General features: G+C 45.9%; 2 protein-coding genes across 3 annotated transcripts in view; both read right to left on the reverse strand.

The window, feature by feature from the left end:
* PITPNM1 (phosphatidylinositol transfer protein membrane associated 1) overlaps positions 1–5,050 on the reverse strand; it is a 121,857-nt gene extending 116,807 nt beyond the window's left edge. For both annotated transcript variants that reach the window (XM_030185981.1, XM_030185971.1), the window contains exon 1: positions 4,765–5,050. The gene's annotated coding sequence lies outside the window, so the exon portion shown is untranslated. The remainder of the gene's footprint in view (positions 1–4,764) is intronic.
* Positions 5,051–8,378: 3,328 nt separating this feature from the next.
* The window catches only part of CDK2AP2 (cyclin dependent kinase 2 associated protein 2), a 39,869-nt gene continuing 36,247 nt past the window's right edge, over positions 8,379–12,000 (reverse strand). The window contains exon 4 of the mRNA XM_030185992.1: positions 8,379–8,799. Coding sequence (XP_030041852.1) covers positions 8,732–8,799 — 68 coding nt within the window. The 3' untranslated portion in view covers positions 8,379–8,731. The remainder of the gene's footprint in view (positions 8,800–12,000) is intronic.

The raw sequence follows: 12,000 nt of genomic DNA on the forward strand, positions 1-12,000 counted from the left end.
TTTTCCTAAGAGATCCCAAGTGCCTGTCCCACACTTTCTTAAATTCTGACGCAGTCCTTGTCGCCATGACTTCCACTGAGAGGCCATTCCACACATCCCCCACCCTTTCCATGAAAGAGTATTTTCTTAGATTCCTCCTAAGCCTACTTCCTCTTAACTTCATCTTATGCCCTCTCATTCCAGAGTTTTCCTTCAGATAATATTAAAGCCGCACAATTGCAGGACATAAATAGGCATATTTTCAAAGCACTTTGGGAGGCTAAGATCCATAGGTTTCTATGGAACTTTGGGAGGCTAAGTGCTTTGAAAATATGCCTAAAAGGGTAAGGAAGAGGCTCTGTGGGTCAATCTGGAAAGATGGAATGGCAAATGTATATACATTGGTGTGATATACAGGCCTCCTTCACAGACAGAAGAAGTGGACAGAGATTTAATTGAAGACATTCAAAATATTTATTCAAAATATAGCTGTGAAAGGGGAAGTACTACTAATAGGTGATTTTAATATGCCAGATGTTGATTGGGGTGTCCATATTGTGGGGTCTTTTAGAAGCAGGGAGATCCTGGATTCTCTACAGGGGAAACTATTCCAGCAGCTGGTAAGGGAGCCCACACAGGATGGGACCAGACTGGACTTAGTGTACATGAATGGGGAGAATGTTTCTGGTGCTATAGTAGATAGTGTAGTTTAATATTAAGATAGGTGTGGAGAGGGTTCATTCATAAGTGAAGGCTCTAGACTTCAAAAAATCTTGCTTTGTTCAGATCGGAGATTATCTCAAGGATGTGCTGTCTGAATGGGAACATCTGGAAGAAGTTGGAAAGCAGTGGGTAAAACTGAAAGGTGCTATTGTAAGGGCAACAGACCTTCTTTTTCTAAGGAAAATAAATAATAAAAGTGCTTTGCTTCTTGAAAGTAGTAGCTGAAAAGGTAAGGAAAAAGGGGTTAGCCTTTAATAGCTATAAGAGATTGCAGAATGATAATATCGGAAAAAGCTAAGAGGAGCTGGTAATCAGGAAAACAAAGATGCAAATGGAAGAAAAAAAATAGCCAATATGGTAAAATGGGGGGGGGGGGGGGGGGGGGGGGGGGGGGGGAAACAAGACTTTTTTTTTTTTTAGATCTGTTAGTGATAGGAGAAAGTGCAAATGTGGCATTGTGAGACTTAAAGGTGAAGGTGAGGAATATGTAGAAGCTGATAGAGATCAGACAGAATTCTTTAATAAATATTTCTGTTCTGTGTTCACATCTGAAGGACTGGGAGCAGCACTAAAGAAGTCAAACAAAAATAGGAAAGGAGGGGTGGTAGTCCCTAAACAATTTTCAGAGGACTGTGCTTGTGAGGAGGTGGCTAAACTACAGGTAGATGGGGCCGGATGGCATAAATCCAAGGGTACTAAGGAACTCATGGAAGTTCTAGTGGTTCAGCTGGTTGATCTTTTCAATGCTTCCCTAGAGTCTGGAGTGGTCCCGGAGGACTGGAGAACAGCAGATATAGTACCGCTCCACAAAATGGAAGTAAGGAAGTGGTTGGGAGCTACAGGCCAGTAAGTCTGACTTTTGTGGTAAGTAAATTAATTTTTGGAATCCAATGGATTACACAACCCGAGGCAACATGGTTTCACTTGACTAGAGGTAGGTCTTGTCGGGCAAATCTGATTAATTTCTTTGACTGGGTGACTAGAGCGTTGGAACGATATATGCGGTATATTTCGATTTTAGCAAAGCCTTTGACATGGTTCCACACAGATGACTAATAAATAAATTGAGTGCCCTCGGTATGAGCCCTAAAGTTACTGACTGGATTAGGAACTGGTTGAGTGGAAGGTGACAGAGGGCAGTGGTAAATGGTTCTCATTCTAAAGGACAGGATGGTACTGGTAGCGCTATAGAAATGATTTGTAGTAGTAGTAGAAATCCCCTTAACTGCCCCTCCAACGGTTCTTTTTAACATTTTTGTAAGCAATATTGCCAAAGGGCTGTCTGGTAAGCTTTGCCTCTTTGCAGATGATACCAAAATCTGCAATAGGGTAGACACCCCTGATGGTGTGGATAACAAGAAGAAGGACTTAGCGAAGCTGGAGGAATGGTCTGGAATTTTGCAGCTAAGATTTAATGCTAAAAAAATACAGGGTCATGCATTTGGGTTGCAAAAATCTAAGGGAATGGTACAGTCTAGGGAGTGAAGAACGTTTGTGTGCTAAAGAGAAGTGGGACTTGGGTGTGATTGTATGTGATGATCTTAAGGTGGCCAAACAGATAGAAAAGGCGACAGCGAAAGCTAGAAGGATGCTTGGGTGCATAGGGAGAGGAATGATGTAGAAAAAAAGGAGGTGATGATACCCCTGTGTAAGACTCTGTTGAAACCTTATTTAGAATATTGTGTACAATTCTGGAGACCTCACCTTCAAAAAGATATAAACAGGATGGAGTAGGACCAGAGGGTGGCTACTAAAATGGTCAGTTGTGTTTGTCATAAAGTGTATGGGGACAGATTTAAAGATATCAATATGTATACTTTGGAAGAAAGGCAGGAGAGGGGAGATACAAGAGAAAATGAAATACCTATGCGGCATAAATGCACAGGAGGCAAGTCTTTCAATTGAAAGGAAGCTCTGGAATGAGGGGGCATAGGATGAAGGGGAATAGGGACATATTCAGAAGTAACCTGAGGAAATACTTACAGAAAGGGTGGTGAATTCATGGAATAGCTCCTGGTGGAAGTGGTGGAGACAAAAACAATATCTGAATTCATAAGTACATAAGTAATGCCACACTGGGAAAAGACCAAGGGTCCATCGAGCCCAGCATCCTGTCCACGACAGTGGCCAATCCAGGCCAAGGGCACCTGGTGAGCTTTCCAAACGTACAAACATTCTATACATGTTATTCCTGGAATTGTGGATTTTTCCCAAGTCCATTTAGTAGTGGTTTATGGACTTGTCCTTTAGGAAACCGTCTAACCCCTTTTTAAACTCTGCTAAGCTAACCGCCTTCACCACGTTCTCCGGCAACGAATTCCAGAGTTTAATTATGCGTTGGGTGAAGAAAGATTTTCTCCAATTTGTTTTAAATTTACTACACTGTAGTTTCATCGCATGCCCCCTAGTCCTAGTATTTTTGGAAAGCGTGAACAGATGCTTCACATCCACCTGTTCCACTCCACTCATTATTTTATATACCTCTATCATGTCTCCCCTCAGCTGTCTCTTCAAGATGAAAAACCCTAGCCTTCTTAGTCTTTCTTCATAGGGAAGTCATCCCATCCCTGCTGTCATTTTAGTCGCCCTTCGCTGCACCTTTTCCAATTCTGCTACATTTCTTGAGATGCGACGACCAGAATTGAACACAATACTCAAGTTGCGGTCGCACCATGGAGCGATATAACGGCATTATGACATCCTCACACCTGTTTTCCATACCTTTCCTAATAATACCCAACATTCTATTCACTTTCCTAGCCGCAGCAGCACACTGAGCACTAGAGCGAGCTTGGGACTAGTACATAGGATCTCTAAGGACATGGATGGGCAGACTGGATAGGCCTCCATTATCCCACCTACAAGTATCTGTATATATTATGTAAACTGCTTTAAATGTAGTTGCAAAAAAAAAATAAAAAAAACACAGAAAGGCAGTATATCACGTCCCATTCCCTTTATCTGCCTACATTTTTCTCTGTTTGTTTATCCCGCAGACCTGCCACTCTCCCACTGACTCTCACACTTGTCTTATTTACAGATCTGATACATCTACAACCCTGACTCTCTCACCTGCCCCCCCCCCTTTACAGAATGAACACATCTACATCTCCAACTCAACTCCTCATCTGCCCCTCTACAGATCTACATCCCCAGTCTGCTACTCTCCCACTAACCCCTCATCTGCTCCAGATATATCCATACCCCAGACCTGCCACTCTCCTACTAGACCTGCACTCTCCCACTGACCCCCCCTCACCTGTCCCCCTTTATGGATCTCATGTCTGTGACATTGTGTCTTTATGTGTTTGATTGTAACCCACTTTGATGAGACAGCGGGCTATACATTTTAATAAACAAACATCTCAACTCCCTATTCTCTGGATCTGCCATTCTCCCACTAACTTCCTCACCTGTCACCCTTTGTACATCTCAATACCTCTCCATCCTGCAGACCTGCCTCTTTTCCACTGTCCCCTCTGATTCATTTACATCCTGCACACCTGCTATTCTTGTATTGTGGATATTTATAAACTGCCTCCCAGTTTCTACAATAGCAATTGGCCAAAAGGTATCTGTCTGCCTCTCACCTATCCCAGACTACAAATGTGAATTTCTCTATATTCTCCTCACTGGCCACCCTTCACTACAGCTGGACCCCTTCACAAATCTGAATTTCTCCATCCCCTACACCTGTCTGTTCTGTCTTCCCTTCTTTTTTCTTATCTGTCCCTTGTTACAGGTTTGCATCCCCTGTATTTCTCTGACCTGTCACTTTCCTTCTGCTCTCCCCTCCCCTTCCTCTCATGTCCCTTATTGTAGATCTGAATTCCCTCTACTGACCTGATGTGCAGCTTCTGTCTCCCAGGAACCTTGTTATCAAGTTAAACTCCCCTGATTGAACCTGCCCTTCTTCCAAAATCGTTCCATCGTTGCCGTTCCCCACTGTCTCTCGCCCTCCAAATTCCCTAACACACACCACACCACTCTGCCCATTCCTCATGACCGATCTGTCTCTCTCACACACATAACTGGTCTGAATTCCTCTGCAGAGTCTCTCACCTGGCCCTGGTAATAGATGCAGACTCCTCTCCATCACTTCCCAAATCTGGTTTGGAAGATGCAGAGGCAGCTGAAACCTCAGCTTTAATCGGCCGAGGCAGAAGAGGTCAAAGAAAATAAAGAAATAAATAAATAAAAAAAACAACTGTACCGAGTGTTGATCCGGAGATCGCAGTCAGGGACTGAAGTAAGAGAATAATAATAATCAAATGATCAAATAAATAGAGTCAAGCAGAAGAGTCCTACCGAGGGACTGCTCGTCTAATTGCATGCAAGTCGGGTTCAATGCACAGTTATGCATGCGGCATGCATGATTAGCTCTCTGCTTGCAGGAGAGAACCAGGGGGGAGCCGTCTCTGAAATCCGCCCAGGTGGCCATTTAAAAGGAACCGAAAAGATTTAAAGAAAAAAAAAAACATAAACCAAGCCCCCGCGCCAGCAGATCGGAATAAGCCAGTGGAGCTGTTGGGTCGTTCGCTCAGCAGTGGGCGGTTCCGGGCTCCCTGTCTATCTGCTTCCCTCCTCCCTGTCTTTCTCCTGCAGATCTGCGAGCAACACGGGAGGGGGGCGTTGATAGCCTCTGCAAGTGTCCTGAGAAATCCCCCTTAACTGCCCCTCCATCACCTCCCCATCCAGAGGCTGCAAACCATGATTTCCCTAGAGGGAGGAACCTGGGGCACAACAAGAGAGCAAGGTGCTCACCAGAGAGGAGCCCGCAGGTTCGTCGGAGGAAGGAAGAGGAGGGGACAGCACTGCGTGCTTGGGTTCCTGCCAGAGCTAAGAAAGGGTTTCTTTTTCCCTTAGTTGGTTTTCTTTCCACACGCTGCAGGCAAAAACTTAACCTCGATCTTTTTATAGAAAGCCTCTTCTCTCCCCCCCCCCCCCCCCCCCCCCCCTCCTCCTGTTTGTGAGTCGAGTCGCCTGCCCTGAGCAGCAATCCCCAGCCCCCGGACGGATGCAGAGGCACTGGCACCTTCTTTGTACCCCCAGCTGGCTCCTTTTTGTTGCCTAAATAGGCAGCAGGGGAGCGGCGTCAGCCCATTTCTTCTGCAGCTCTTCCCTGCTCAAGTACGAGAGGGAGGGAGAGAAGAGCCAGGGACACACACCTCACATCTCAGGTCTTTCTTGCGGCATCTTCAGAGCTCTTTTAATTCTTTCATTTTTAGTCTTGTTTCTCCCTTGCGAATTTCTCTATTGCCCTTGCAACCTTTCCTTTTCTATTTTATTCCCATTTTGCTTTTTTACCCACTCTCTGCTTCTTGATCTGTATATTTCTACCTGTTTTCCACCTCTATATTCCTACTTCGATTTTTCTGCCTCATTATTTCTCTCGTTGTAGGCTTCTTTTGTGCTCAGCGCAAAACCATATACCAAAGTTTGCACCAGATTTAACCGAGACTTACCAGAACCAGGCAGAATCAAACTCCCACCTAGAAGCATTGTACAGTTATCCAGAAGAAAGGATTATACTGTGAAATAAGGCAGCCAGTTGAAGTCCCAGGGCGGAGGAATAGCTACAAGCCCTGTTAGTGTTTACCAGGAATATTTTTCTGTTTTTGCTTCGCGAGGTAGTTTGTTATTTTTATAGCACAAAATGGCACTTGAGTTCTATTGTGGCAGCATAGTGAGCTTTTTTTTTCTTCCTTTTTTAATTTCTCTCTGCTGAGGATACTGCAGCTGAAAAATGAATTTTGTCGGGCTGCCAAAACTATGTAGCAGTTCCCAAAGCAGAAAGGAGAAGAAGATAGATGGAAAACTGTGCATGCAGGCCCAGGCTCTCTGCCTGGGTTGGCAGGAGCAGCAGTTACAGATGGTGGTGTTTTGTTTAAAGTGGCAACATTAGACACACTTAAAAAAATATCCAACATTCAACATGCCAAAAATAAAACTATTAAGGTCCCAGGTTTTGTGCTTGGAGCAAACTACTTGTGTATACCTTTTAAGTGCATCCTAAAAATTGTCTGTGCAGTATGCTCAAAGCCTTTAACTTCACCTTGGTCAAACTTATGAACCTTGCCCTACTCTCTCTAAATCAAGGGTTCTCAAGCCAGTCCTGAGGACACACCTAGCCAGTCAGGTTTTCAGAATACCCACAATGAATATACATGAGAAATGTACACTCATTGCCTTCATTGCATGCAAATCTATCTCATGCATGGTCGTTGTGGATATCCTGACTGACTGGGTTGAGAACTTCTGGGGTTCTTAATCAAGTCCATGGAACACATTTAGCCACATACGTTTTCAGGATATCCACAGTGAATATGCATCAAGTAGATTTGCTTGCAGACTTCTCTCATGCATATTCGTTGTGGATAAAAACCTGACTGGCTGGGTGTGTCCCAAGGCCTAGAACCACTGCACTAAAGCATAGAGGCGATCACAGGATCAGTAGTGCAATCTCTTGATTTAACTCTGGCTCATGTTATCTCACTTTCTCACCTAGGGATGCTGGGCCACCTGCATTAGATACACTATTACATGCGAGAATTCAGGGAGCTTTAAACAAGATCTCACGTTAACTATGTCCCTTTTGGTTTGGAACAGGGTTTCTCAACCAGTCTTTGGGGAATCCCATGCCAGTCTGGTTTTTAAGTTATTCACAATGGGTATATATATCAGGAAATCTGCATGCACTGCCTCCATTGCATGCAAATGTATCTCATGCAAATTCATTGTGGGTATCCTGAAAACCTGACTGGCTGGGGTTCCTCTAGGACTGGGTTAAGAAACCTTGAAAGTTCAGTTCAAATTCATTCCAACAGGGGAGTTAGGCTTTACCTGTGGTGACAGGGTTTCCCGGATTTCCACAATGAATATACATACATATTCACTGAGGAAACCCTGAAAACTCAACTAGATATGAGGTTCCTAGGAAGGTTTAGGAACCACTACTACTGTAGGGGCAAACAGCAGGAATTTAACCACTTTTATGGTCGAGACTGAATGGATTCTTTGCAGTAGCAAATTTTGAAAGAAATGCAGACATTAACTCCTGGTATCCTATTCAAGCCAATTAATTTTCATCTTGTAAATGGGATAAGAAATAAACATTTGGAGGCCCTTTTACCAAACTATGGTAAAAAGTGGCCTTGGCGTATCCTTACACAGGTAATTTTTGCAGGCTGAGGCCATTTTTTCTACCACGGTAAAATGGCTGATTTTCAATTTTCTTTCAATTGCCACGCACTAATTTTCCCATTAGTGCGTGAGCCACTACTGCCACCCATTATATTGGCAGTAAGGGTGCACATGCTAACCACGCACTAATTGGTTAATGTGCGGCAATGTAGTTGTGCTAACAGATTAGCATAGACCGTACCGCCCACTCTCTGCCCCAGAACTGAAAAAAATGTATTTAGCATGTGGGTAGCGTGGAAAGATGCAAAAATTATTGCAGGATGCCTGAGCATGCCCCATGGTAAACCCTTTTTTTTTTTGCTGTGATAAGCATGTGTTAGTGCTTATCACAGCTTAGTAAAAGGATTGTGATAAAATCTGCATATACTTTAATGACACAAACAGAATCACTTTGCACTGCCATGAGTTTAACCTAAATGCTCTTCCTCAAACCAAATGTTAGAAAAGGGAATCTATACAAAAGAAAATATGAATCCTGAATTCAAAATTTAATTTTATTTATAAAAAAAGTTATTTTTTTAAAAGACATTGTGAAAAGAGTTAGACCAAGGGCCTTGTAATTCTATACAAGGGAAGGGAAAAATGGGGATGAGATCTTGGAGTTAAGCGAGATACGAGGATAGGTCTGGCAAGGAGCAGGAAAGTCTCCATGACGTTGACTGAAGGGCAGGACTCTTGATACTGAAAAAGTCTCCATGATGTTAACTTATGGGAAAGGTCTGTGGGATAGGATGCTGACACTCCAAGATGCTGACTGGTGGGTGGGAAGGTCCATTGGGTACCAAATATCCCAGAAAAAAACCCATCTGTGGGGCAAGAGGTAATGTTATGTACGTGCATTACGCTCTGTCTCAGCTAGACATTCTCGCACAAGTGCCCGGGCATGGATAATTCCTGTAAAGAGATCAGAACACAGCAATATTACAATCACTTGCTGTAGTAACACTTCATTTTATAAATTGAGAGACACAGAACAAAGAGAGAAAGCAACACAGGTTAAAGTAAATAAGGAGACTTGTCAATCACAACCTCTCTTTTTGGTCCAACAATTTCTTTCTGATTCTTCAGGCTTCCAGCACAAATGGGAACCAGCTTCTACTGGGCCAAAGCATTTGGAGAAATTAGGTCTTACCTGATAATTTTCTTTCCATTAGTTCTTCACACTATTCCAGGACATGTGGGTAGTTATGTCCATCAACCAGCAGGTGGAAATAGAGAATACAGAACTGAGCACTACTACATAGCTCCCTGCTAGCAGCTCAGCTCCTCAGTATCCATCCTCAAGCAAGGAAGAAAACACACCCACTTAGGAGCATGGTCAGCAATCAACATATCCAGCCCCAAGAACCATTCAAAGATAAGGCCCCTGGAAAACAGGATACAAAGACAGTACATAGAGCCACCAACAAAGGCGTCGCACCACGGGAAGGCTCCTGGAATAGTGTGAAGAGCTAATGGAAAGAAAAATTATCAGGTAAGATCTAATTTCTCCTTCCATTACGTTCATTCCCACTATTCCAGGACAAGTGGGATGTTCAAAAGCTATCCCTATGAGGGAAGCCGAATCTGCCATACGCAGAACCGACGCCCCAAATGTAGCTGCTGCCTGAGTGGCACCAGCCATTCTACCATACTTACTGAAGGTATGCAGCGAAGCATACACCGCTGACCTACAGATAGCCATCAGAGAAGACAACGAAGCCTCTGCCCAAGATGTAGCCACACGTCCAGGAGAAGCGCCTCCCAGGATACAGGCTAAGACCACAGCCACCTTCACCCATTGGGCAAAGAAAGCCTTGGGCAACATGAGACCCCCCTGCTGTTTACCAAACAGCCCAACAGGACCAAACGAATGGCGAAAAACATCGGGAACCAAGAAATGCAAGAACGCCCTGCTAAGACCAGAAGCTTCCAAAAAACAGACCGCTGACTACGGAAAAAGAAATGCCAACAAACACTAAGGCAAGAAGCATGGTACTGCCCCAAGTGAGACCCCTGCCTCCAAAAAACGGATAAAGGGACCTTCTAAGAGAGAAAGAGACTGAAGTTGCAAGAAGTAACAGGTTGACAGAAACACCTCAAAGAACACGGTGGACAAACAGAGAACTAGACAGGTGCTTTAGCCAACTAAGCCATGGTGCCATAGAACGAGGGCCACCTGTCAACAGGCTCAAACAGGGAGTGCTGAAGCACCCGAAGGACCAGAAAAAGAACTCAGTCCAGAAGGAGCAGCTAACGAAGACTCCTGCAAGCAGCCCTGAAAGCAAGCCAGGACCCCCACTGGACCTACAGCACTAGCCCCATGAATTTCCCTCCTGCCAAAACGCTAGAAAGTGGCCCAGAGAGGACGTAACGGTGAACCAAAACCTCACAGCACGCCAGACTTAGAAACTCACTCTGGCAGATGCCGATGAGGAAGAGTGCTTCCCGGCCCGAAGCAGGGAAGCCACCACTGAAAGTGGATAACCTTTCTTCCTCAGCCGAGCCCTCTCCAGGGCCAGGCCGCAGGAGCAAAGGAAAGGGGGGAGGGAACCTCCATGGCCACTAGGCTTCGACAGAAAGACCTCGACACTGAGGGAATCACAATGGCTCCCCAGCCAGGAGCCTCACGAGATCTGCATACCACGGAAACCATGGCCACGCTGGAGACCAGGATCACCCTGCCCCAAAGGTCTGCCACTCTCCCCCACAGCCGGCCTAAAATCGGCATCGGGGAAGGCATACGGAGGTCTCTCGCTCAGACACAACCGTCGCAGGGTGAATAGATCCCTAGAGTCCTATGCCCAGCGGTGGCTGAAGCACCGAGGAACCTAGACATAGGACTAGGCCACCAGCTGAAAACGGCTCAACCAACCACTCCCTCTGCTGGAAACCAGAGCGTACCGACTGAGCAAGTCTGTCTCCATATTGAGGGACCCAGCAAACCAGCCGAAGGCACACCCGAAGTCTCACTGCCCCGTCCATTAACAAGCTGGACTCCCCCGCCAGCAGACTGCTAGAAGTCCCCCCCTGCGAGGCGAAAAAGGCAACCGCCGCAGGCAAGACCGAAAGGCCCAAACGGCAGCATTCTCAACAGGGGCAAAGGCCTCCAGAGCTCGGCTCACTGCATGCAGCTCCAGAGGATAGAGGGCCAATGCCTTCCTTGGAGACCAAAAGCCCTGCACCAAGGAACCCCAGCAAAGGGCACTCCCCAGCTCGAGAAGCTGGTATCCATAGACACCACCTCCCAAAGCAGGCTCGAGGAGGACCTTCCCAGGGTCAACGACTGGGGAAGTAGCAACCCCCTCATGCACTGAGAGCAAAAGAGCCAGATGCCGCCGGCCTCTGAAACCTGAGACCAGTGGGTGAGCAGGGCCCCCTAAAGCGGCCGCATGAGAGAAGAAGAAACCCCTTCCATGGCTGCTGCCATAGATCTAAGGACCTGCACAAAATACCAGGCCTGTGGCTAGTGACAAAGAAGGAGCGAGAAACTTGGAAGCTAACTTAAAGCGCTGTCCCTCTGAAGAAACACTCAAGCTCATCGGGAATAAAAGTTGGTGCGCTGGTGTCAGTCTGCTCCTGTTGAAATTAAACACCCAAACCAGACAAAAAACTGGGGGGATGAACCAGTGCTGAAGGGGTCTCTACTCAGGCTAGGCAAGAAGAGACCCGGAGTCATCCAGGTACAGGAGGAGAACACAAAAACCTGTATCTCCGCAGAAAGACCGCCACTATGAGCATGACCTCAAAAAGGGTCCTTGGGTCCAACTGGCAGGGTCCAGAACATGAATTAACTGAAAGACAGCCAGTAGTGGGAAAGAGAAGTATGCCTCCCTGAGATCAAGAGCGGAGAGAAATTTTCTCTCCCAAATGGAGGCGATCAGAGACCTCAGGGCCGCCATCCGAAAATGGATACCTGTGGATCCCTTGAGATTCAAAATGGGTTGCACTGTTCCAGTCTTCCTGGGAACCCCAAACAGGATGGAGTACCAACCCAAACAGCACTTGGCAGGAAGGACAGGAACAATGGCCCAAAAGGATAGCAGCACCTCCACTGCTCTTCTGCTCTGAGCAGACAGAGGCCCCCTCTGACAAGGAGACTGCAAGAAGAGAGGG

Source organism: Microcaecilia unicolor, chromosome 1 (genome assembly GCF_901765095.1).
Source record: "Microcaecilia unicolor chromosome 1, aMicUni1.1, whole genome shotgun sequence".
Classification (NCBI taxonomy): domain Eukaryota; kingdom Metazoa; phylum Chordata; class Amphibia; order Gymnophiona; family Siphonopidae; genus Microcaecilia; species Microcaecilia unicolor.